General features: G+C 45.8%; 1 protein-coding gene across 37 annotated transcripts in view; it reads right to left on the reverse strand.

The window, feature by feature from the left end:
• The window catches only part of LOC142590557 (myosin heavy chain, muscle-like), a 47,069-nt gene extending 30,538 nt beyond the window's left edge, over positions 1 to 16,531 (reverse strand). For 24 of the 37 annotated variants that reach the window (XM_075702781.1, XM_075702768.1, XM_075702791.1 and 21 more), the window contains exons 1-8: positions 16,463 to 16,531; positions 12,801 to 13,057; positions 8,050 to 8,190; positions 5,375 to 5,531; positions 3,884 to 3,911; positions 2,139 to 2,262; positions 340 to 432; positions 192 to 255 (exon numbers count right to left, since the gene is read on the reverse strand). In XM_075702781.1, the coding sequence (XP_075558896.1) occupies positions 192 to 255; positions 340 to 432; positions 2,139 to 2,262; positions 3,884 to 3,911; positions 5,375 to 5,531; positions 8,050 to 8,190; positions 12,801 to 12,986 (793 nt within the window). In that variant the 5' untranslated portion in view covers positions 12,987 to 13,057; positions 16,463 to 16,531. Of the gene's footprint in view, positions 1 to 191; positions 256 to 339; positions 433 to 2,138; positions 2,263 to 3,160; positions 3,261 to 3,883; positions 3,912 to 5,374; positions 5,532 to 8,049; positions 8,191 to 8,898; positions 9,040 to 9,358; positions 9,500 to 12,800; positions 13,058 to 16,231; positions 16,363 to 16,462 lie in introns of those variants that run through there. The other 13 variants (XM_075702770.1, XM_075702786.1, XM_075702799.1 and 10 more) reach the window with 5 other exon arrangements.
• Between the last annotated feature and the right edge of the window lie 10,348 nt (positions 16,532 to 26,879).

Raw genomic sequence — 26,879 nt, forward strand, 5'->3', positions numbered from 1 at the left:
ATATTACACGACTTGGGCAACGCATTTAGCGGCACACTTAAAACCTTCTAGAACAAACAAAAGCCACTTCATTGCCCACGAATGATGCGTCTTAGTACAATCACATCTGCTGAAGGGCGGGCGCTCTAAACAATCTAAATAAATAACTTCCTTTGGGAGAAGAAAGCAATGTTGTTATCTTGAGAACTCACATGTTTCAATGTCAGCACCGGCCAGCTTGCCCATTGGGCCAAAGTGAATACGGATGAATTTACCCTGTGTTAGAGCAATAAAACAAGGTGTCACCACAAGTGGACGTAAATGAACTCCACAGAGTGCCCCGTGGGCAGGTGTACTTACGAAGCGCGAAGAGTTGTCGTTACGCACGGTCTTGGCGTTACCGAAGGACTCGAGAACGGGGTTGGTCTGCACAACCTGGTCTTCCAAGTTGCCCTGCGCGCCGAGCAAAAGCGTTACCGATCCGGTCGACGAGCTTTGCCGTCTTCTCTGCCGAAGGTTGCTCAGCATCGCTCCTCTTTTAAATCCCGCTACATATCTGCTGAGGCGACGTTTACGGATGCATGCCTTCAGCGTGAATGTTCTACCGTGTCAGTCCAGCGGTCGATCCGAGAGTATAAGTTTGTCACACAAAAATATACTCGCTGTGCCGAGGAGCCTGATCTAAACGAAATTGCTCTCGCGGTGCTTTCCTTGTGCCTGACATAGTGTAGGGGCTACCTCTACCAATCCTGCCCTTGAGCTTAAATATGCGCGACTAGATGCGCAGCTGCCAAACACTCTAAGAAGCGTCCCACCCTTATCAATCAATTGCCTGAAGCTCCCTCATTATTGACCCCATTGCGGCGCTAGACGATGCTCGGCCCACTAGTCGTAGATGAAGGTCGCGCCTGCACACGCTTACTGCACGCGCGTGCTCTGGTACAGCAGCAGTTGACTTGTATGAACGCAGTATACGCACCGACCAAAAGAAAAAAAAAACTCGAGCATTAACATTTAAGCATCTACAACACTAGTTTCTGCTCGCATGTAATTAGTTATCTGGTTTTAGCATTCGTTCTAACGTTGGACATCACACTTTGTAGTAAGAAAAATGCAAAAACTCGAAAGCATTAGTCAATGGAGAAAGTATTTGTCATTTCACTTAGAGCAGCGTAGCTGTATATTGTCAGTGCTTGAAGCAGGCATGTTTTTCATCAGTCCGAGCTATAGAAATTGAAGCCATGCTATTATGTTGGCCAAGGAGTACAAGCGAAAGAAAAAAATGGCAGTTTTTTTTTTTGCGCCAAGCATGGATGCGCAAAAAGCCGTAATCACGGACAGCGGCGCAAGAGCCGTGTCCGCGGCAATACAAGGACTGAAAGTGCAGGGCCGATCGGTTTAAGGACAGGGCTTGGAGGCTGTGTTGCCAGGACTACAGCTCTTCGGCTCTCGCGTGCTTTCACCGTTAGTAGGAGACATGGGACGACCTGTTGTCTGTGAGCAGGGATCCGCACAATTGCTCCGCCCAACATCACACATCGGGACACACGCGTGCTACGTTGACCAAAACGGCTTTACGCAGACGTGCCGTGGTGCTCTTGCAGAGCACGCATTTACACGCACCTTGGGCAGATATCTATGCATTTGAATCAAGAACTACTGCGGGGCTTTGCAAGGCCTCGAACTATTGAGTTACACGAGAAAGTTTCAGACGAGTGAAGCTTTTAAGAGTGTCGGAGGCGACAGCTTGCACAGTACTGCAGGCGCGAGATCGCAACATGTTCAAGCTATGACAATACAAGAATGAAAGGCACCGTCACTGTTCTTTTCTTGTTCCTGCTTGAGTTGCTCTGCCATTATAAATTGGCAGCAACTGGCCTAGTTATCAGTTTTATCTTCATGTCTGTGGGTATGCCCCTTTTATATCGAGTGTTTTTCTTTGCGCTCAAGATTAGGCTGCACAGGCCGGTTGAAGAACGCTAACACAACTGAAGTTTTAAACTATAGGACGTAGTGTACAGCTGTGATGTCCCGATGCTTGATGGAGCAGATCACGCGACCGTGCGTCCGAGACGGATCGCGGGTACGACTACGGGAGGGTTTCGCTGGATTAAAAGGCGGGCGGGCGGAAAGGATTTTGTCAGGACAGGCGTGGATACCTTCTTGGTGTCCTTCTTTGCGGCCTCCTTTGCCGCCTCCTCTTTCTTGCTCGTGGCACCGACGTGCGCGAAATAGGCTATGACCTTTTTCGTGTTCTCAGTCTTACCGGCACCAGACTCGCCACTAGGGGTCACCGGCAGGGAAGAAAAAAGATCGGAGGAGGGGCGGGAAAGAGAAGAGAGAAAGAAAGCAGTTGACGCAACGCGTTTACACCTGGGCATCGGTCGGGGGGTTTTACGGACGATCCGGAGGGTTGGAGAAGGGGGGTCAGGTGCGGAATCCGGTCTGGGATTGGTTGGGTTGTTACATCTTGGAGGTGGTGTGCTTTAGTACTGGTCTTCGCGGGAGTTTCAGGTGGGAGACGCTGAGGAGTCGTGGCATTTGTCGACACAGTGCACTTCTCTTTGAAGCAAAAGGCTGCTTGTTTGTGAAGGAAAAGTTTAGCGAAGTGACCGAGTCCGTCCTCTGCCTCGACACGAAACTTTTCTTTTTCGGGGGGATACCGCATTAACGCGACATAGCGCACCCGGCATTTATAATAAGCGATCACGCCTTTCGACGACCTAGCCTCCTTAGAATGACGCGTGCAATAACGGTTCGGTTATGAGCATATTCTCCTAGTTCTTGTTGGTGTGGTGCTTCGAGGTGAACGGGTGGCTATGCGCGTGTTAACACGGCAACTGAGCAGCAAAGTGCCATTGTGCTCTACTCTCCCATGAAGAAGGCAGTGAATACTGCCCTTGCACTGAAAATTGATTTAAATACTTATAAAAGTGTCTCGCTTCTTACTGCTTAGACAATCTTTCCTTCTGCGCATACTCTAGAATTGAACGCTGCGGCTGAAGTTTACTCATTAAGACACTGCCGATGTCTTCATTGCTTAGGACAGGATGCAGTGCCCTGAAGACGCAGCGAGAGCGGACACAGGAGGCGGCGGCGACATCTGCATGCAGTTAGGGTTCGAGCGTCGGCTGCGGCAGCTGCCGATGTGCCAGCCAAGAGTGTCGTTTATTGCACTTACTCCGCTGGAAAAGTGCTGCTTATAACCCGAGGCGGCGATAAGGGCGAAATACTGTATGACTTTTTTGGTGTTCTCAGTTTTTCCCGCTCCTGACTCGCCACTGGGAGGGAAGGTGAGAGGAGGAAAGTCAGGGTTACCGGGCGGGGGTCATCAACACATCAACAGACACTGACGCCGGGAAGCAACATCTCGAGTCTTTTCGAATAAATCTGTCAGACGCTTAGCCTTTGCCCGTGGCGTCATCAAATGTAGCTAATTACAATACCTTGACATTAACCTTAAGTTGCTTTTATACACCAGGGCAAATAACGTGTTACCCTGGCACAGGAAAAAAAATGCTGTTTCTTAGATATAACTTTTTTTTTTCGCAGGGCGTTAGAGTTTACACTAGGTTGGTTGCTCAAATTTGTTACAAACCACGGCGACTAATAATAGCGCGTTTGAAGGCATCAGGCGTCCCCGTTCTACTGAGGGCTTCGTAAATGCCTCCCAGTAGGTAGGGAGGCAAAAGAAAGGTAGAAGAAAATTTCTTTGACAGTACTCTTAATGCTTGCGGTTCTCAAAGCCGCACAATCTGTTAGACTAGACAACAGTGGCATATCAGTTCGTCGAAGTTCTTTGTTTAGGAATAGGTATTGTTTATTAAAAATTCAATAAATTCATAAGTACTAGGATACTAGGATAAATACGATACAATTGAAGTACAAGACCAGTCTCACTTACGTGATAAGCATGGACTGGTTCTCACGGTCTGCAAAAAAAAATACAAAAAATGCACAGTAAGTCCCTCACCTTTACTTAATAGTTAGTAATGAGATCGGGGCAGTAAAGTTGTAAGAAATTTAGGGCAGTAAAACATTTTCTTTTAGCGATTAACCTTACAAAGCATCCTAGGTGGCAACCTATCTCTCCCGCAGCAAAACAAAAGTACTCATCAACAGCACGACCCTTGATATTCAATATGAAGACAACATTTGAAGTGGAAGTTATTCAAGTACCAGGTTTACAACAATATTTCTGGCCAGTCACCAATTCACGTTCAAAATAAAGGTTTTCATGTGATGGCCAATAAGCAACACATAATAAAAAATACCTTCTCGTAAAGACGCCTTAGCACACGGCGACACTGGCTAGGAAGAAAAGAAGGCGCTAATCGTGAAAGACTCTGTGATGCTTCGTGCAAGAAGACATGTTTTGTGCGAGAGGACGGAAGTCTTCGATGTCAGTAGTCCATCCCGACTCGTTGCACGCACAGTAAATGGCCAAGAAGCAGGTATGTCAGATCCGCAGACCACGCATAAACAATAATTATAGGAGCACAAAGTCTACGGGCCCGCCTTTTTATAAAGATACATTTCACTATCGTTTTCTTTTCTCTTTTTTTTTTTGCGCTTCCTCACTGGCTCCGACGCTATTCGGACGCCGGGAGCCGAGGGGTCGATCTCAGCGATGACGGCGTCCGAGCCATTGGATGATGAGAAGCATGGATGATGAAATTGGTCATTAGGAAATAAGGCCTTACGAAAATTATTTAAGGGAAGAGTAATTTGAAACAGGGCTTGTGGAAGGGTTCCGGTGCTCTCTGCAAGCCTCTGGGAAACACGCAGAGAGGCAATTTAGCAAAGAGCTCTTCTACGCCCGATGGTCGCAGCGTTCTAACACCGCGGCCGAACGAGCTACGTCGAATCTGTATGCAACAATGGCAGCACAGACGCACCTGGCGTTGCGCAGTTAGGAAGAAACGCCGCCATCCTCTCAATATTTTTTTTCCTTCAGCATCAAAGCCTAACCACAATCTCGTACGCATGAATCGGCCTCGCACACCATTAGCGCTAAGTAAATGGCGTTGCTAACAAAGAGAAGCCGTCATCCACCACCCACTTGTGGAACGCTCTTTCTGAAAAACACTGCAGAATGCGCCTTGCGTCGAAAAGGCTACATTGAACAGAGCAAGCGCTGTAACGAGTAATGTTCACGCTAACTGCGCAGCTGTTTTGCATGGAAAGCGAGCGGCAAACGGCGGTCGTTCGTTGCGAAACGCGGCAACGAGTGGCGAAAAAAGAACACGCCCGCTCATGGCGACCGATCGGCGGCCGCGTGCGTAGGACGCTCTGTGAGCTCCCCAAAGCGATTGCTACGGTATTCCCGCTTACTCCAGAAGATCGAACGACACACACGCAGACCGGCAGCGTCGCAATGAGGGCGCGCACTCACTCGCCAACATGTCCATGTAGGCTCCATCGGAGACGGCGAACACGTGGGGAGGCACCTCCGTACGCCTGCGGCCCTTGTAGATGTCCACGACGCGCTTGGTGTAGATGGGGAAGCGCTTGTAGGGGTTGATGGCCACGCAGAACAGGCCCGAGTACGTCTGTTGTGCGCAGAGGAAAGGAAGGACGCGAACAGAGACGCCGCGTTAGCCAAGTCGTGGGCCATGCCTCGCTATACGCCGCGGGTTCGGGCGTCGCTCGTCGGCGGACGCGCAACATTCATCTGCCCGCCCTAACGGCCGCGAAACGCAGCTGCTTCGACGCTTCGAGGTAATCACGTGGCCTGTATCTCTTGACGGCGCGTTTGAGCGTTTATCGCTTTTATTTTTCTTTTCTTTTGCATCGTGAGTGGCATGCGTCTCACCACATGTGCTCGTGCGCCTTTCTACTCTACTCCTGCTCGCGCTAGGAGCTCTTAGCACGCACTCTTGCGTTTCATTGGTGAAAGCAAAAAAAAAAAAAACAATACAACCAAACTTGCGGAGTGGTTTCTAAGCAACCGGGTTTGTTCTTGATGGCTTTTATTCAGGCCAGTCTTATTCTTTCCTTAATTAAGATTTTTTCATTCACTCATTAGGCGAGCGTCGTGCGCTGCCTGTAAGAAACTGCCCTACAGATCTACGGACTACGGCGACGCGGTGCAAAGGTATCTGAAACCCGACTGCATCTTGAAGGGGATGCGAGGGTCGGACGTTATGAAAAGTATTTAGGTGGTTGAAATATACAACTGTATAAAAGAAATATTTTACGGCTACCAATGGCGTTCTTAACCTTTCACATACTGCGACGCATTGCTTTTACGTGGCGATCTATGGCGGCAGAGTTCACATGCAGTAAAATATAGGTATCGCTTTTGAACACAAGCATAGAAAGCATGCAGTAAACGTGGCACTGAATGTACGAATCAACGCGAAGCAAAAACTTCTGTCATTGAAAGAGACTTTTTCTACACTACAGCATCACGCCTCGCCACGGAATTGTTTGTATATATATATATATATATATATATATAAACACGAGAAAGAAAAGCAGTGATTGTACTAAACGGTATATTCCGTGCCGAGGCGTCTGCTTAACAAAGTGAATAAACACAACAAAAAAAGACAAATGGCACACTAAGCAGAAACACTGCGAAGAGGGATCACCGAAATATTCATGCTGTCATGCATGTCGTGCATGGGCACGTGCAAGCTGCAGGGGGAGCCATGCCATCTTTTGGAGTTCGTCGAGGCCTACCATTCAGTGGAGGGTGGATCTTGGTGGCTGTTTTGTTGCAAGGTTTCCTCTGTAACGGATTTCTACAGTCCCGGATCAAAGGCGTAGTGGAGTCTACGGGTGCATTTTGTTCCTTCAGAGGGAGGCATTGGGCGGTGCTTTTTTTTTTCGGTGCAATAAAGAACATTCAAATCAGGGTTGTCGTGCAGTGTTGTTCAGCTACAAGAAAGGGTGTCGTGGAACAAGCATAGGTGGTGGCCTAGCTGTAGGTGGGGCCCGGCTAAAATTCGCTTTACAGGAGGTTCGTTTTGCGTACAACTAAGTGCAAGAGAAGTTGCACTCGAATTCGAAAACGTGTCGAAAGAAATGCTTGAAATGAAGCAGGGCCCCGCAGCCAATTTGTGAATTTCATGCTACTATATTTGGGCTGAAAGAAGAAGGGTTGGTGTCCAGGGTTCGGTGTGATGCGTGGAGTGCATGAACCACGGGATGGATCGTGACTGGGCGTCGAAATCAAGCATCAACCTTAGTGCGCGTTGTCTCGCCCTTTTCATCAAAGTTTGTGAAACAAAGGCGTCGAGAATAGCTGTTTTTGTCAACATGGAAGCGTCACGAAGTGAAGAGTCTGCTTTGTATGTAAACTTTCGAGTTTCAAGAACGGTTGAGTAATTATCAGTTGCTAATAAATATTAATATCAATAAATATACCCTGCATTTGCAAAAGTGATCTTGCCTTGTAAATATAAACTTATCGCAACACTGTTTTGACGCAGCTGTGTTCGGGCGACTACCTATGCAATGGCTCAGGACAAAACCTTTCCACGTATAAGCATTTAATATTACAGCTGAGGACGCGATGAGAATTCAGCAGTGAGAAAATACCTAATCCTACCCAATTAAACCCACAGTTTCGTAGAGGCATTGGATATAGTCATATATATGAACATGAATAAGTATACTGTTTAGGCCCCTGATCAGGAGGTTTAACCAGGACTATTGGCTCTGGGTTATCAATAAGTGAATGAATCGACACTAAGAGACCGTATATGAATATTTTTTACAAGAAATAATTCGTGATCTTGAGCCGCTGCCCATGCCGAGTTTTTTCATACATCGTACTTTAGGCTTAATGGAGATTGCGCATCGCGCCTATTTGAACACACTAGATAACAACTGCTGAGCTTTGGGTATCGTCTCGGCTTTACGAGCGGTTCTGTTCCAAGTGCATTCGACTCGACTTCGACGCTAGCCAGTGCTATGGGTGGCCGGTTTGGAGAGGAGGTGGTTTTGGTGCCGGTATGCGTGCGGGTTCTGTGGCCATAGAATGGATTCATTCGGGTGGATGAAAGTATTTTTTTTTGCCGTGTTGCCTGTGCTGCATGGTGGGAGCGCTTGTGTACTCACGTAGATGAGATTAGCGTAGTAGCGCTCTTTGAGGTTGTGCAGCACCGAGGCATCGTTGAGGTACGTCATGTTGGACATGTCATCGCACTTCTCATACTTTGGTGGGTTCACCTGCTGAAGAAGGTCCTTCTTGACGGAGCGCTATGCGGTGCGTGCAAGCGTGTCAGCGTGGTGAGGACAGAGAGAGAGAAAAAAAGAAAGAAGCCATGGTAAGCGCCAAAGGCCATATCTGAAGCAGCAGCAGTAGTTACAGTGCGGTAACTCAAATACCGCTGCAGCAGGAAAAGGCCGTTGCAAAATGCCGTCGGCGAAGCACCCTGTCTTCGTTGACGGTGTGCGGCGCTCTGCGACGAAGATCACGCGAGGTTAGTTTGATCAGCAACAGCGGCGGAGCACAGTGGTTTTCAGGCTGCGGGCTTTCTACTAACTACTTTGGTGGGGAAGGGTAGTTCACTATGGGGGTGTGGGGCTTGCACTTCCGGTGGGGCAAGGGGTTTTCATTTCCGGGTCGGGGGAGTGGCGCTTTTGAGGACGCGGAGATTGGACTTTTCGGGATTGGGAATTGCGGTTTTGAAGGCATGGGGAATCATACTACCGGATGCATGGGGTCGGGGGCCGGGTTTCCGATTTGGGGCATGGGATCTACGCTGGGTGGGCGGAGCGAGGGCTTGGAAGTGACACTTTGTGAGGAATGAAGGATCGCGCTACCGGGTGCGTGAGGGAGGGCACAGTTTCAGGGGCGTCGGGCTACATTCAGGGGGCGTGGGGTCCACGCTTCGGGGGCGGTGCGGTGCGAGGTGGTACACATGGGTTCGGGCGGTTCTGTGCGGGGGGTTTTTCCGCACTTACGTAGATGAGATTACAGTAGTATCGCTCTTTGAGGTTGTGCAACACCGAGGCATCGTTGAGGTAGGTGAGCGACGACATGTCCTCGCACTTCTCATACTTTGGCGGGTTCACCTGCTGCAGCAGGTCCTTCTTGACGGAGCGCTATAAGAGCGGATAGGCATGCGTTTATGTACGCGGACACGAAATAAACATAAAGCACACAACTCCAAAACAAAAGAAAGGAAAGCCGTACTGAGTGGTAAAGCTCAACTCAGCTGAGCGACTGCCGTACGGAAGTGACCGTTCGTGTATCGCTTCCGTAGTAGTGTATGAGCAGCGGCTGCCAATGTTGGCAACATTGGTGGTGCGTCGACGCACGTGCTGCGAAGATGACAGGCACCCTGACGCACACGGTTAGTGTAGCGGCGTTGAGAACGCTAGCTCGAGAAACGCAATGCGGTGCGGCTGGCCCCGCACTTACGTAGATGAGGTGAATGTAGTATCGCTCTTTGAGGTTGTGCAACACTGAAGCGTCGTTGAGGTAGGTGAGAGAAGCCATGTCCTCGCACTTCTCGAACTTTGGAGGGTTCACCTGCTGCAGTAGCTCTTTCTTCATGGTGCGCTGCGGGAGGGGGAAAACGCGGCTCGCCCGGGTCAACATGTGTCCGTGACAGATTGTGTGAGAGCAAGAGCATTTAAGAGGTCCGCAGCGGGAGCATTGCGTTGAAACATTTGTTTACGTGGGAAAGTTTTTGCTATATGGGGCGCCATTAATTCAAGCTACCGCGAACCAGGGAAAGAAGGCACATGTGACTAGCAGTCGTCGAGCTGCGCACGTAAATTGTAGTTAAATATAGCAGATTGAAGATCGGCAATGGACAAAAAACTATCCCTAAGCAGGCAAGCTGTTGTCAAGGTCTGTGTTTCCGAGTTGTGGAAACGCTCGAGGTCGGTTATAAGTGTTTCATTTCCGGCATTATTTTTATACGCAAGTATTTCACGCCGGATGCCGATACCGTTATGCCAAGGAAACACAAATGCAGCAATAACTTTGATTTTGGTGTGATGTGCTATCAGTAGTGCAGTCCTTTCTAGTTTTGTAGGTGGGTTGCGTGATCTGTTGTCGGTACTTGCGACTTGTGCAAAACAAAGCGCTGTGTGAGAACGCAACATTGTAATCCTGCAGGGCACCTTTCTTAGAGACTCAATGGTTGTTACATAAGACCTCTGGTGGCCATAAGTTTTCGATGCATTATGATTGATTTCGTCCAAAGTGCAAAACCTAAGTACGTCAGCGGTGATGAAGTGGGCCTGGATTTTCTAGCTTATTATTTCTGTGCCTTCAGCCTTGCGGGCGTTCTAATCACGCGGTTACTTGAACTAATAGGCTCTCGGCCAGAGCCTATCATATGGCTCGGCACATGTTCCTTACTGCCGGATAAGCAAGTTTTTGACACGGTCAAGCCGTAAATGTTAATGTTGTGTCATCCTGAAGGGAAGCCCTTGAGATGCCAGATTTATGAGCGCGGTGTCCTGGCGTCAACTGTCATTGTTTATTTAAAGCTAATATACTGCTGCTCTTTCCTGAATGCACCTAACTGCACAGCGACTACCTCTGGCGCTGCTTCCATACCTCGCAATCATATCGTTTGTTTTTATTCCTTCCCGTTTCTTATTTTTCTTAGCGCGCAAACTCCGTATCTGCTGACGTGACCAGCCTCCGCATGGCACTCTTTCTTCCGGTGCCTCGTTTGGGCTGGCTAGAATGCAGGTAGAGCAGCAGCGAGCCTAGCCAAACCCTCGGGGCGCAAATACAAGCCAAGATCCTTGCTTTTTTTTTTCCTTCCCTGCTGCTTTCCCTCGCACTGGGACGGCAGTGCAGGCATAGAGCGAGCGGATCGCACGCGCCCACCACCCCGTGCGTGGCTGGCTGGCGGGCGGGCAGCCGTGGAATGGGCCGACCGGAGCCCGAAATACGCGCGCTCCTTGCCGGGTCCCCGCGCCGCCCCGAAATAGGGCGCCCCGCGGCCCGATGACGTCACGGGGCTCGCCGGGCTAGGGTTCCGGCAGGCCCATTTAAAGCCGCATCCGAGCCGGCCACTTGGGCTCATAGTCTCTCTACGGCCGCCGTGTGGTGGCGCGACCACGGACTAGGCGCGTGACTAATGCGGCAAGAATTGGTGCTGGCTATCGGAGCACAAGACGGCCTTAAGATTCTGTCAAGAAGACCATTTGATAGCTCCGCTTTAATATGAGGCAATACCCACCGCATGAAAGGTGTTAGATTTCTTCGTGAAGGAGGTAACGAGGCAATATCGTAATATATCACATGTATTTGCCTGCACATACACAGCTAACATTGCCCTATCGTTGTCTCTTCCAAGAAACTACGGATACTTTCCGTGAGAAATTTTTCGCTGCCTGAACACAGACATTTCGCTTACTTCAGGGCCAAAATCTTTTCTGTCCATAGCTTTAGTGGGTAAACTAATGATGCGCTTCTAAGAAATGTAGAAGAATGAAGACATAATTTGTGCAAAGTTTCTTGGGTTCTCGCGGTGCGCATTGAGATTTAAGAAATAATAACGGCGACGTGTATACGAATGTTCGAGACCTCCGGCAGTAGTGCATGGAAATTTCGTAGCGTTCAGTATTTATGCGCCATATTTACATACATTGTTTCGTGTGGCCGCTCTTAGCTGACGTCGTCCAGTCCCCGAAAAAATTTCCCCGCAAAGACAAAAGTACATTCAATGCACATACAATAACAGAAACAAAACACAAACAAGGCACTTGAACCGACAAATTTGTTGGACATTACAAAAGTATTCGCCATGCAACATCAAATAACGCTTAGGTTTCCGCCGAGTGCTCGAAAATGTCCCGAAACTATTTTTTTCTTTAATTTAAGTTACCTGTAACGATAGAATACATGTTTACAAAAAATTGTGTTTCGTTCTAAACGCTACAAGAAGTATAGCCCCTGTGTTCGCTGCAGATACAGTTTAATTTATTTGTGAGTGCGTCTCTCAACCTAAAGAATAACGTCTGCTCTATATCCCCATTTGTACTTACGCAGCCTGTGGAGTCTATATGCACTATAGCACTCTATGTACTCATTTAAATCTGTTAATGTATGTATCCTCTTTTCGAACAGTGGTATCTTCTTTTAAACCACTTGTTTTGCCTATATTTAGAGTGATACGTCCAGTTGTGGAAAACCTGACTGTCTTCTGATTATAAATAAATATATATATATACGCTTTGTCTCCTCCAGGCGTTCATGTTCACCTTCGTGATAAATGGGAACTTTAGGTTCCGATATTGTCTCCGTTCAAAATAACAGAAGCCATGATTCCGCAGGGTGGTTAGAGTGGCCTTTACTTTTCCACTACACACGTGTGGATTTTTCACGAAATCTTGAGCGCAAGTTTTCATGGGACGTATTCAAAACATCTCTATGGCTACATGATTGTTATCCTATTCACAAAGGTTTTCGCACGGCATGCTCTCTTTCATTATGTTTTGAGTTTGTCGACGACTAAACAGGTGTGTTACTCAGAGTTCCTTTCTTTATTAACGATAGGTGTAAACTGAGTATGATTGTTGTTGAATACATTGCACTTGTGGCCCGGAACAAACGACTCTTCTGTTTTCTTTTTATGTTTTCCGATCTCTTGCTGAGTTCCTCCGTCTGGATTCCCTACGTCTTTTCTGACCTGTGACCTTTCAGGGAGGTGTTGTTCTCCTTCTTCCGGAGACAGCTGTCAGACAGACTGGGCTCGAAACATGTTTGTGCTTACACCCTGCAATAATAACTAGAGCACAGGCTACTACCGCGCGTCCCGCTACGAGTCTTTGTCAACAGTATGCCGCCAGCTGAGCGGGGAAAGTAAAATGTGGGCGTGGTGATCGGCGCCTACCTCTCCGCCGGGGCAGTCGACGGTGACCATGTCGCCCTTGGTGGAGACGATGTTGCCCAGGACGAAGCCCTCCTTCTCGTCGGGCACCCAGACCATCTTCTTGCCATCGTAGGGCTTTGTCTGGTCCTTGCGCTTGGTCTCGAGGGAGACGTACAGGAACTCAGTGGGATCGGGGTCCTCGGCCATCGCTTCTTTCGTGGGGGGCTTCTTTCGGAGAGGAGTCGGCCGGCGTGTGCCGCTTCAGCAAGCCTTCCTGCCTGCGCGCACACAAACAAGCACGTTAACGTTTTTATAAGAACGTCGCCTATTGCTGACAAACCGAAGGTCCATGCTCGGCTTGAGCCGGCAGTTTTCAAAACTTGCAGTATATAATACAGAAAATTGGGGGCAACTACAATGTTTTCTTGCGATGATATTGAGTGAGTTGCGCTGCCTGTTGAAAAGGCACTTTCACTTGAGGTTTTGAGGAGTGAGCGGCTGAACCGAGTGCTGCTGTAGGTGGAACCGGCAATACACTTTTTTGATAAGGATTATGGCCTCAAGATGTTAATTTCTTTCCTTGTCCGCTTTTCATAAAGGTCTGTCAATCGACACACTTTCGATCAGGTTAGGAGGAAGGACTACGCTTCGCACCGGGATTAATCACAGATAAAGTTATTGGTACAGCAGCGTTGTAGGCCGAAAGTTTTGGATGATTGCCGCTGCGGTACAGGAGGTTATTCAGACCACAATCTGCTATGGGCTAGAGCAACTTAAGCATTGTAGAAAAAGTAAATGGGCACCCTTAAATGCACCATTGACATTTTTTGACGAATCACTGGTGGCACTGCATATTACTGACCGTAATACAGAAAACGTTGCGCAGCAAGGACAAAATACAAGTTGAGACAGGTGTCCTGTCCCCACGTGTCCTTTGTCCATACCGCGCTATATTTTATGCATTACGATGAGTAACCAACCTGCCCAAACCTATTCCTTTCTGATGTTACTGATTACGGCCACTTTCGTTATCGGAAAAGAGGGGGAGGCCGAGCGCTGAAGATGCTGCTCTCGAATAAATATGTCTGGACCTCCACTCTCCCCGGCGTACGGGTAGTTTGGTTGATCAGCTGCTTTTGTTTTGCGGCGGTGTCGGGTGCACCTTAGCACAATTATACTTTGTTTTCAAATGCTAGGCATTGCTTCAGGACTCCTTCTGAAGTTCACACCTTACTATCAAGGTAGTGCGTAATGTTTTGCTTAGTATATATCCGAAGCACTTCAGCTCTTGTCATTTGACAGAGCATCACACCTCAAATCTGTTCAGGGCACAGGCCCCGCTTGAAATATTCTACCCTAGTGATGCCAATCTGACCTCATGTGTAGGCCACGCGTACATACTCCCGCGCCCACGCCGACAGTACAAATGCACTGGGGGATTTCTACGCCGTAATTTGTAGATGATCGTGCTCGAAAACACTGAAAAAGCGCCTCGTTGTCGATTTCCTTTGGCTGTATTGCCAGTTCCTCTATGCTACGAAATACTATGATGACACAATAGCGCGATGTAACAACTTCAGAACACTATCAGTAACCATTCGGGAACAAACAAAGCACAAGGGCGAAAACAGGGTAAAAGGAAATGAAATGGTACGCGGAAGGCTGGATCTCGGAGATTCAATATTGCCACGCCCCCTCGCAATTCACGGCACCGCAGGCTCTGTCCCAAATGTCAACACAAGTAATGTGATAGCGCTTCAAAATCGAGAACATATAATCACGTGCGTCTGCTGCTGCATTTCAGTATTGCAATTGCATGTACAGGAGTTTTTCACGCGAAATAGGTGGTAATCATGCTAAAACTGACGGCTGTGGTTGTATGAAAGCCGTCATGATCAGTAGAAAGCGGCATACTAGAACCACGTTTCTGTGCAGAAAACTACGGCTTTGACATTGTTATGCTGTGCAGGTAAGTGTACTTTAGCAATACTGTATGAAGCAGATTGCATAATAGAGTAATGAGCCGTGCTCAGCAATTTCCATCATGGTTTGAGGTTAGGCTCGAACTTATTGCAGGTACGCGAAAGCAACCTTGAAAGGACTACTTAAATAATTACGCATCTACGGATATAATGCTTCTGTGCTAGGCTTTCTGACATTACATGTTATCCTGGCGACAGATTATGGACTACAAACAGGCAATAAATTGTGGCGAGCTAAAGCTGGTCGACGATTTAGCCCTTTAGGTGAGCACAGCTGCCGACAAATTTAAAGAAATTAACCCAAATGCGCTACTTCAGCTTGAAGAGTGGGCATGATTGTGATATGTTCTACAAAGGCGACTTTGTGCTTTTGCTCGTTTTGGAGTAGCCAATCGCTTTACCAGTTAATAATAATCTGAAAAATAAATTACAGCTGAATAAATATGTGACAAATATTTCTGCTTTACACTGGTACACCTCACCTCGTAAGAGAAAATCTAGATTATAAGACGAGCCTTTCCTGTTGCGATCACATGCCGACACTTAGCGAGCGATAGCAGGAAACTGCATACTCCTCTATGTAAAGCCATCTTCATGGAAAATTAAAGCTGCATAAATGCTCAAGAACTTCTCTAAAACATTTTAGACACAGTACATCTTACCGGCCTCTGGTAGAGCCCTCTAAGTCTTGAATTTTCTGGCGATATTCCTCGTTTTCTTACCGTGTCGCCTTGTGATGCCCCCAAGATAATTTGACATGGTATTTCACATTATGCTGACCCATAAACATCGCTAGTATGTTGATAACAAGAGCGACCTACTTCTAGGGCTGGATATAGATCTTGACTTTAACCTTCGCAAGATAACAATGGCATAGAAGGTGCACTGAATTCTACATGAACAGTATGAAACTTGTGTGTCAAATTGCTGCTACCGCTGCGTGGTAATACCACCCTTTAAGTAGAGGAATATTAACCTGAAAATTATTTCGCCTTTCATATACTTCCCTTGTCGACAGTATGTTGTGTTTGCGTGGACAATGCGACATTGCGTACATGATTACGAAGTTGTACTTTCGTTAGACGAAGAAAAACTTGCGGGTCCCTGAAAAATTCTTTTGTTTACAGGTTCTATTCGCACGCTGAGCAAAGTAAAGGCGTTATTCTTCATTTAAGCAAGGATTAGATGCCTTTGGGCAACAAACCTGCGTCTTGCGAAAGAGTTCTTAAGAGCAGTATCGAAGGTCGCTTGAAAGTCACCCCTCCGAGGGCGCTGTAGTAGCAGTGCGGCCATAAAAGTTAAAAACCAGAGCAAAGAAAGCGATGCAGGCTAAATGCCCTGTCCAGCTCGAATGTTAGCGCCAGCAGTTCCTCGTAGCACGGCCTACTTCCGGACACAACACGCTGCTAGCGCTACCAGGCCTAGACGGCATCTAATGGCTACGATTTCGATTATGCGCCGATGGCTTACGTGCGATACAAGGCAGACGATCTCCTCACGAAGCAGCTCTATCTTGCGCTATAGCGTAATCCGTATCGAGGTGGACGGCGGTGCCGGACGTCGAGCCTGCGGACACCGGGGGAGGCGAGGCCTTACCTGGCCCGTGAGGGGGGGTGGCAAAAATCCCGAATCGCGAGAGCGCAGCCCGCGGCGTCGTCGTATCCAGATGCACGCAGTGTCGTGAGGCACAGGGGCACTTACGTTGGAAAAGCTCAGCTGTGGGGGCCGTTCCGGACGGCGGCCCGCTTTTAAGCGAGCCCATCGCACGCGCCGGCCCCCGAAACCAGAGAGGGGCGCGCCATTGGACGCCGCGATTTCCCCCTCGGCACCCCCCTCCCCATACAAAGCCCGGCGCGCCGCGGGCACGGAGCCTCCATTTTTGGACCAGGGACTCGCAGGCGCTTCGCCAAAATAGCTGGTAGCGGCGGCGGCGGCAGCGGCAGCGGCGGCAGGGCAAGGCCGCTAGGCTGTCAACCCGGCGGCCGAAACTCCTGGACAGGACTGGAATCCACGACTGGACACTGACCGGTGCCGGAGCCCGCGAACCAAAAGTATCAGCCTCCTTCCAGCGGAGCCAATCTCCAGTGCATCAACGATTCCTCTCAGCAACGTAGTCGTGGACATTATAAAATAATGGAACAATTAGCGCACTGACGAGAGAGAGAAAGTGGTTCGAAAAGTATTTAGGAAATCGTGTTATAGGCAGCTAAAGCTTCGCGAGGCGTATATTTGCAAATTTTGACAGGCATACCTTACAACTGCTCCACAGCATGAAGAATTAATTTTTGGCAGGAAGTGCCAAACTTCAACGCAGAAGAATGGCAGCGCTTGTGTTATTAACAAGTCATTTAGCCCGGGCAGAGGTCCCGAGCAAATTAAGCCACTGGGAAGATAATCAAGTCGACCGAATGTCTTCGGCACAACGGCGTACAATCATCGGCGAAACCGGCCAACATCGCACCCTGTGTGGGGCTGATACATATAGATGCGCCGTAACGGCGTCCGGCTATACCATTTTGCTAATGGTCCGTAATGAACCACGTGCACTTGCACCGCAAAGACAGGGTCAACGCCCCGCGCCAGCACAAGCGCCATGGCACAGTTGGCCCTCTCCGGGCACCCTTTGGCACGAGCTTTTCGGCGACGACGTTGCGGCGCCGCTTATGTAACCGGCAACTGTTCTCCAGAAGCTGTGCCTATTCCTCTACTCTTCCTGTACCTTTTTTTTTCTTTTCTTTCTTTCCTTCGGATAGCCATCAGCGAAAGCGTATTTCTCGTTTTGTTTCAGCAGTTACGTCACCTATTCAACGTAATCATTGTTTATCATTACATAAAATGTAACGAAACTTGAACGCTTGGTGCCATGAACTTCACGATGTTTGGCATTTAACGAGAGCAGTCATTTCCCCCTCCTAGCGTAAAAAGCTTGGTGCGTCGATTTAGGCACAAATCAGATTCCTTGACTCTTCTGTTATGTAACAGGTTGGGTGAGCTCCCTGACGTCCTCTAGCTGGTTGCGGTAGTTCGTTAATTCGTCCGAAGAGCGACACTGAATTATTTTATACACATTTCGGCACATTTGAAAGCTTGAAGACAGGTACTAAAGGAAGCCGTGGATACAAATACTGGGTGGTTTCGTGCGATCACTCGGTATTTTGTATAACGTGAAAGCGGTACTTGCTGGCAGCTTGTCAGCATCCTGTTTACCAAACACTATGATAACCGTCTGAACGTCACAATCTTTACAAGCTAAAATAAACACCGCTTATGTGCCTCCATGAGAAAAGAAAAATATGCAGACCACAGGCTCGCCAAGAAATCTGCACATATTTGTAATTCAGAGGCACAAACTGCAATTGGTGAATTGACTGGAAAAGTCAGAACTACACATAGCGCTCTGTAGTGTGGTTCTTTGCTTTGCCCCGTGTCGAGCTGTTTAAAGCCGTTGTTTACCAGGATGTACCAACCAGGCCAAACGAAAACGCTCTTAATGTCCCCAATGTCATGTTAAGACTAAAGTTGTCAATTTCAAATTATATTCGCAGGCGGAAAAAAATTTATCGCGCATTACCTGATCCGTATGAGTTTGCCCTATATTCGTTACTTCTTTCTATATTCCAGTTATCTAAGTGTGCAAGCACAACTATCAGCTAATGACCGATCACAGGAGCATATCGACCATCCGACAACCAAAGGATTAACAAAAAGCATATGGGAAAATGGTTGCGTTTGACTATAGCCAGACTTAAATATAAGAAAAGTTCATTTTCCCCATGCGTTATTGGCATCATTGTGTGTTAGTTTGATGTGATTGTTATCTATAAACATTGTGGCGCTAGTGTCCCATCATTCCTTATAATACATCATATTTAGGAGATTCCGGCGCCTTTAGGTACCGCTGACAACTGCATTTTACACAGAACAAATATATACTAAATATGACTCACAACACGACCCTGGACAAAAGAAAGGTAAGAAAACCGAATAAGTTGAACGACAAATAAAGTAGCGCAGGAGCCCCTAAAAAAACACTTCACTACAGAAATATCATGAAATCCGCTAGGTGACAAGGTCACGTCACTTGAGTGTAGAAAAGACAAATTGGTAAACAGATCACAAGACACGCTAGAGCCTAAGGTGAGTACGCCTATATTCAATCAGCACAAATCACAAGACAGATTTCTGTAAGCGAGTAATATTGTTGGAAATTGTCATGTTGTACTCCTTTCCATGACCCGAATCCGTGGGCACTTCTGGGATCCGACTTCGGTTTTTCTGCATCCAATGTCATCTAGTGTTTCGATGACAGCTGACGCTGCGCTCCAGTGTGTATTGTGTGACCTTTTCACCTTATTGTCTTGCATGTCATATCTGCGGTTGCGAGGAGGATGTTGACCACCTATTGTGCCATTCCCTCAGTTTGAAGCACAAAGAAAATATATGACCAATGCATTCAGGACGCTAGATAGTCGTCTTCTGAGTGAACAGACAATACTAGAACACCGTCTCCACCGATCATCGCCTCAGAAGGCATTAAAGACATTTTTGTGCTTTCTGAGAACGTCTAGCTTGTACGAGCGCCTTCGACTCTGTAGTGCTGTTCGTTCACGTCGCTCCACTCCCATCTCTTTCCTTCTTTCCCTTCTTTCCCCCAGCGTAGGGAAGCCGACCGGATTCTGCTTAACATCCCTGCCTTTCTTTATCTCTCGCTCTCTCTTTCACCTTATTATTCTCGCTATGAAGGAAGCCAGTCACATGTTGAACATGTAATTACCAAAAATTTAAGTGCCACTAACATGTACAAGTTACGCCTAGTGGGATAACAAAAGGAACAAACGAGCATGCAGTAATTTACTGCGTGCTTGTTCGAGTCTTAACGTCTGTCTGGGGTGTACAAATATGCTGTCAAGGTCTTTGAGTCGCAGGTTTCACAATGCAACAAAATTTATGAGCAAAGTGTTTTTCCGCACCATAATGCGCCCGCCCTAGCGTGGAACGGGGCCTGCAAGTGCACTATCAGTAAATCACAGGTACAAATTTCGCGATAAGAAGGGAAGACACAACGCGCACAAGCGCCGATGATTTCGTGACGTTTTAAGTGGGCTCCTACTTGCAGTCACAGCATTAAAAATCTTTGAACAAATGGGGCAGCTCTCATCCTCACCCTCGACAGAATGATGGCTAGTCGTACATATTACAAGCGGATTCGGGTTTTTCGCTTTCACGAAGTTGTTTGATTCCACAGTCGCTGGTGAAGCTTTGTGGGACTTCGCGAAACGCGAGATTGCTTTTAAAGGAAATAAATTGTATTCTCCTCCAGGAATGGAATCACTTACCAAACTTTTCAGCTGATCTTGACTGTTTATTTATGTCTCTAAACACTGATGGTAAACTGCAACGGCAACCAAGATGTTATATATAACATCCCGTATCAAAGGGCATATACACCATAGGCACCGAGTGAGAAAACTAGGCCGCAAACAACGCTTTAGCGAACAGCGCCATCAGCAGTGTTGGCTGTATCGGTGGCAACGCGATACCATAGCTGGTAAGCCACCGGGGCGGGTGTGCCTAAAAATGAGTGAGTGTATACCAATAATGAGCTACTAGAATTTGTTACAAAAGTCAGATTTTTCCCTACATTTCATGGATAAAGTATCCTCCCACTTGTTTACTTTGATGTACAGTCATACCTCGAAATTATGAATTGCGATGTGAGGAAGTGGTCTCGCTTTCGCGACACTTATTTTTCAAGACTAATACATTGACAACCACGTAGCAGCGAAGTGGTATCGGCGTCTTCACCGATTTAATGAAGCTTGGGGGGAAATACGTGAATGCCGTGTTTGAAGCGACGAATTGAGTGCCTGCACTATTTATGGACCATTATTTTGCCGCAATTATGACAGTCCGACAGCGTAGCTGCTTCGGCTTTTGAACATAAAAATGCGCCACTAATAGAACTCGTTCTGCACGGGGCAAAAAATGTCATAAGTTCAATGAAATCAAATGGGATTAAGATTCATACATTCAGAGAAACGAAAAACGAAATGATGATCTTGTTCGTTCCATTTATCTAACAAGGGCGCACCACTTCTTATTTGTCCTTTAATTTTATCTCCTCGCCCTATGCTATAATTTTTCTAGCACACAGTGTTTCCGCCAGCACATAGCGCACCCACTACTTGGCAAAATAAATGTTTTAAATAAATGTAAATGTGTAAATGTTTTATACCATTCATTTCCTTTTTAATTTCCAACATATTTACGTACTTGAATGCCCTGCTTGAGAAGATAGCCGCACCGAAGAGTTTGACGGGGCCAAGGAATCATTGGCAGAAGGTCAGCAGAAAGAATAACAAAATACACTGATGACCAAGCATTCACGCTAGTGTAAATGAAATATCGTTTATATATATATATATATATATATTGAATTCACACAATATTGAAACATCTCATCATAAAACAACAAGTGCATAAACAAGTTAGATGAAAAAAGCATACTGACAGGTTATGAACAGGAAGAACGGACAGAAAGCTGAGAGAGAAAATCTCAACCTGAAGCCAACGTTTCAACAACTCTATTTGTGAAAATATTAGCTCCAGGCTGAGCAGTTGCCTGTTTGTACTCTGTTGATAAATTCAAGCTTCTATCCTCCTGTCATCGATTTGTCTTTGTTAAATTAATGACGCATGTGTTCAACGACTCAAGAATTCCCGATAGTTAAACAACAGGGAAAGGAATGCGCGTATCATTTGGCTTTGCACAATATATGCTATTTTAGATGTGCATGCTAGCTCGAATACTTATCCAATATGAAAACTTAGTTTCGCGCACTTCATTTCTTTTTGTAGCGATTGTGCAAAAAAAAAAAACAGCCATGGCAGTGTTGGCACAGTGCCACGTCAGTGACATCGTGTGCCCGGTTGCGAGTCCTGGCAAGTCTAGTGAGGCCTTCCTTCATTTCACTTGCTTTCATTTAGCTCATTTGGTATGAGTGACTGATACGCAATATATTGCGAGAGGGAAAGAAGTCTACTAACTGAACTGGTTTTCTTGAGAAATTTTATTTGAATTGGTATTTACGCAATATTTCCTTTTCACCAAAGCCAACTCAATCATGAGGAACTTGAAGTGAGTTTATTTGCACGCGGCAGTAGTTTACCTCCTTGTTTATACTAGGGATGATGTTTCCATATCGCTGATAGAAACCTAAAGAAAAAAATAGCTCTCCCGTTAAAAAAGATCAACGTAATATCCATTAGTCCAGAATTCGCCGGAACACTGCTTGGTCAAGTAATAGCATCATGAGTATAACAGGTCACTCACCAGTGTCAAAACACACATTGACGTTTTGGGATTTGTACAGAGTCCTTGTTCATAATAAGCAGGCTAGTACAAGATTTGTTCATATATATATGTAAACTAATTTTGTAACATCGACGTCACTATAAAAAAAAATCTCTAGAGATCCCGAAATCTCAATCTGTGTGTTTGACATAGCAGTTCTAGTAATGATGTAGTTCACATCTGCTCACGTAATACTGTTGTTGCTGACGTACTTAAATATATTGGACGTGATTCACAACCACGTTTTTACGCTGTAACTATTCGTAAAAGCCGATGTGCCAGTCCACTACGACGTCAGGAATATTAATAACGAAAACGGCTGGCCATTGACAAAGAGTAATTACGAAAGAAAAGCTTAGTGAAATGGGCCACTGGTATTTTAGGATAAAATAAACTCTTGCAGAGGCACCTTATAACAACATAAGCATACGCAAGCTCAGGGAATCAATTTTAAAATAAACAGCATCACAATACGCCTAAACAGCACCTGATTACAGTATATAAGTTGCACTCCTCTGATATTGTATCAGACGTTCTCGAGGTGAAATGCGCTCAAAGTTCTCTCAAGTAAAAAAAGTGCATTGTAGCGAATGTTTTCGGCATTCTTGAGCGGCACAGCCAGCAAGACGTTGACGAATTGGCCAAAATTATTTTCCCCCTAAGAAAATAATAAACTGACACTGTAGGACACGCATTCTTTATTAATTGGACACGGCAGCATCGCTACAACGATGTCGCCCAAAGTGCCGCCCTTTGTAGACTAGTGACAAATAATACGATGTTCAGAGCGATTATCCTTTTCTCGAAGGGCTGCCGTGTCCACAAACCTTGTTTCACGGAACAGCTGATTGTTTTTCGGTGCCGAGCCTTCTACTGAGCCTGTCGGGCGACGTTGAAGAGCATTCAAGGGCCAATTGCCGAAAAAGCCTGCACAGAAATCTTAGAGAAACAGCAAAAGATACGTTCTAAACTATCGGCGATTCGAGTTAAACATTGCTCGTTTGAGGCGCAGATGATGGACATACAACGTACAAGCGTCGAGCAACGTACAAGCGCCGAAGAAACTCAGAGCAGGCTTGGGAACCTCGATATCGTCTTGTCAAAATCCTGCGATGAAACACGCAGCCTGGTTAAGCGAGTACATGATCTGGACAACCGATCGCGGTGCAAGGTGTGGTGGAGGATCACCACGAGACAGAAGAGATACTACTGGAGGAAAGTTAACGGCGGGGTGGTTATTGCCATTTTGTGGATGCAAGTTACTTCAATCGAAAGAATGCGTAGGTTTGGCAGGAGGTTGGCCGGTAAGACCCGCCTGATAATTTTCAGGGTGGCAGACTACAGGGACAAAAGAAGAAATCTGAGTGATTGCTCAAGACTTAAGCGAACGAATTACATTATTTGTGAGAACTTTTCAAAGAGAGTTGCGGAAATAAGGAAAGCGTTGTTAAATTCAGCTGCAGAGGAATAGAAAAAAGGCAGTAAAGCTAAGCTAATCTTTGACAAACTAATAGTGAATAACATTATGCCTGGAATGAGGAAAGCAGCGAAAGGTACAAGTCTGGCAGGGAGCCAGAAATAGTCACTGGCTGACACAAACCAGAGGGAACGTCAGTATTTCAAAATAATCAATGGAAACGCAAGAAGCGTGTTGAACAAGGGAGAGGCACAGAAGATACCAATTTTGGAGCATGAACCCGACCTTATCGTGATTACGGAGGCATGACTAATCAAAAGCATATCTGATGTACTAGTTACTCTCCTGGGGTATAACATAGTTATGAAAAACTGATCAGGAAGAGAAGGAGGCGTCGCTATTCTGATCAGACAAAATACAAGCTTCACTATTATACCCCTGGCAAGCGATATCGAAAGCGTTTGGATCAAGGCAGCGTTCAGTAGATGCATTTTCGTTATCGGAGATGTATGCAGGGCACCAAATACGACAAAGAGCAAATTCTTCAACTTCGTAAATTCATGGATTGCAATTTTAAACAGGGCGACAATATTCAACATTTCGGCGGTTTCAATCGTCCGTATATTGATTGCAGTTCATGTTTACTTGGTGCAACCAATGTGGCGCTCAGTGAACATTTATTAGAATTAACAGTACTGGCGGATGATTGTGTATTATACAATAGAATAGCATCACTAGACAAGAACTGGAATTGCAGACTAGTTTACGAAAAGCTACGGAGTGGAGTGACCAATGGCAGACGATGCCGAACCCAGAAAAATCTGTGTCTATGTCCATAAGAAGGTCTTTCGTGTTAACAGCTACAAAATTCGTGAAGCTGAACTAACGAGCACCTGTTCCATGTTACTGCAGCATGTTATTAGTAAACACCTTTCAAATGATGTCGAAACACATAATTTATTATCACCAACCCAACGTGGATCTGCAACGGTCTGTCTGTCTACCATACTGCAACTTGGATTAGTTCATAACCTCTCTGAAGCAATTAATAACCGTGGACAGATAGACCTAACTATTTCGATTTTTCCGAAGAATTTGGTAAAGCCACCCACTTAAAACTGTTGTTGCAAATTCATGCATTCTTTAAAATTATAATATAACTAACTGGTTCAAATCATATCTTCAGTATCGAGAATAACACGTCGAAATAGGTGGCTGTAAATCAAGTCTACTACCAGCAATGACCCAGGGCAGAGCACTGGGCCCCCGTATTTCTAATATCTATTAATGTTAGTTAGTTAATTCGAGTTTATTGGCGCAAAGGCGATTAAGGCCATGCTGCGTCAGTCACAGGACAGTACAAGATCCAATGGTAAGGCAGTAATAGCTGCGTTACCTTAAAGTCGATATAGATACCCAGTTTCATCTAAAACTCGAACAAGTTAGTGAGTGGCGCTCGTGAATCATCGCCCAATAATAAGGCAGGGTGTAAAGGTATATGCAAGTGATACAGATTTTTGAAATATTTCCGCCTCTGTGTTTCAGTATGTGCAAATGACGTAATGATGTGGCTTACTGTAAGCGATTCATGACATTTCTCGTATGTTGGTGGGTTTTTGTTTCGAAGTAGAAAATTTTTTGTTAGATGCGTGTGTCCGATTCGAAGTCGACATAACTGTACCTCATAGAACCGTTCTTGGTGAAGTTAATAATGATCTCGCAAGTTGTACAACCATTCCACTGTGATTATTTGTGGATGATTTGGTGTTATACAATAGAATAGTATCACTAGACGATGAACTAAAATTTCAGACTAGTTTGCAAAGAACTACGCAGTAGAGTGACCAATGGCAGAAGATGCCAAACCCAGAAAAATCTGTCTATGTCCATAAGAAGGTCCTTCGTGTTTACAGCTACAAAATTCGTGATACTGAACTAAAGAATCCAACTCAACATAAATACCTCGATGTATGTACTATTTATGGAAGACCTCAGGTGGAACGCCGACATAGATATGATATGCAATAGAGCCAGCAGAACTCTATGGAGTCTCAGACGCAACTTACGCTGTGCTACACCTTAAATAAAAGCTTGGTATATAAGACGTTAATAAGGCGCATTATGGGGTATGCAAAAATAGTATGACACCCACAGACGACAAAAAATCGTAACAAATTAGAATGAGTCCAGTGTCTAGCAGCTAGTTTCATATTTAACAAATAGTGCTACTCTCATTACCCTAGTGAGCTGTGCCGGAACAAAAATCATGCTGCTTTACAAATTACAATAGTGAACAGATTAAGATTTCCCTTCCTCATTATTTATAATAGACTTAAAATTAATGGGTCCGACTTCATCAAATTGTGTCCCAACGCACGCTTCCGACACAAACATAGCATGTATGTTGAACCACCATTACCACGAAATGACACTGTTAACTATATCTATTTTCCTATAACAATTAAGAAATGAAGCGTACTGCCTGATTCGCGCGGTTCCTCTTCTCCGATAAATACATTTCTAAACAAAATTGTGTGTTCTTGTTCTTTTTTCGGGTCAAGAAGTGTTCTGACTCCCTATTTTTATAACACCAAGCTGTGGTCGCGACAAGTTTAATTGTATTCGGACATCACTACTACTAATATAAGGGAAAAAGCAGCTCCTGTATTATTAGTATTATTATCGTTGTCTTTTTTGTTGCACGTGTGATTAGTCATTTTATTGTAGATACTGACTGCATCTCCATTCCTGTAACAACCCTTCGGGAGTCAACAGTATTAATAAACAAAAATAGAAACAAACAAAGAGCAAGAACAGGAACAGAGTTTATTCGTTCAAAAGTGTATGAAATATTGGTTTGAAAATAAAAAGTAAGCACTATAGCAATGATAAAATTACTAATTGGCTTCCTCAAATGCCTACAACGGAATACCTTCTCCAGGATATCAGAAACTCTAACCATGGGCTCCTTGTTAAGTTTCCTATACTTCAATTGGTATTTGTAGGCTCGAAAGTTCGTGAAATGAAATATACATGTTGGGTTAAAATCGTATTAATTTCGTCAGTAAGAAACTTGGTAAGGTGAACACCTCTAGCGGTGATGATTGCATCAATGATGTATACTGATTTAGTAGGTTGAAAATTGTACCACCAGCTTGTCAAGAAATGCGCGAACAGTTTCAAAAGGTGGTCATAAGCTTTCTCACGTCTACAAAGCACGATGCATCCACACATGTAATAGTAGAGAAGCTGATATTGGGAGGTTTTCTTGCGTACATGCGTAAATATTTTAGTCGTCTATTCATCCGCCTCATCCATTGTGGGGAAACACAGCCTCACCCTGATTG

The sequence above is a fragment of the Dermacentor variabilis genome, chromosome 8, assembly GCF_050947875.1.
Source record: "Dermacentor variabilis isolate Ectoservices chromosome 8, ASM5094787v1, whole genome shotgun sequence".
NCBI lineage: Eukaryota > Metazoa > Arthropoda > Arachnida > Ixodida > Ixodidae > Dermacentor > Dermacentor variabilis.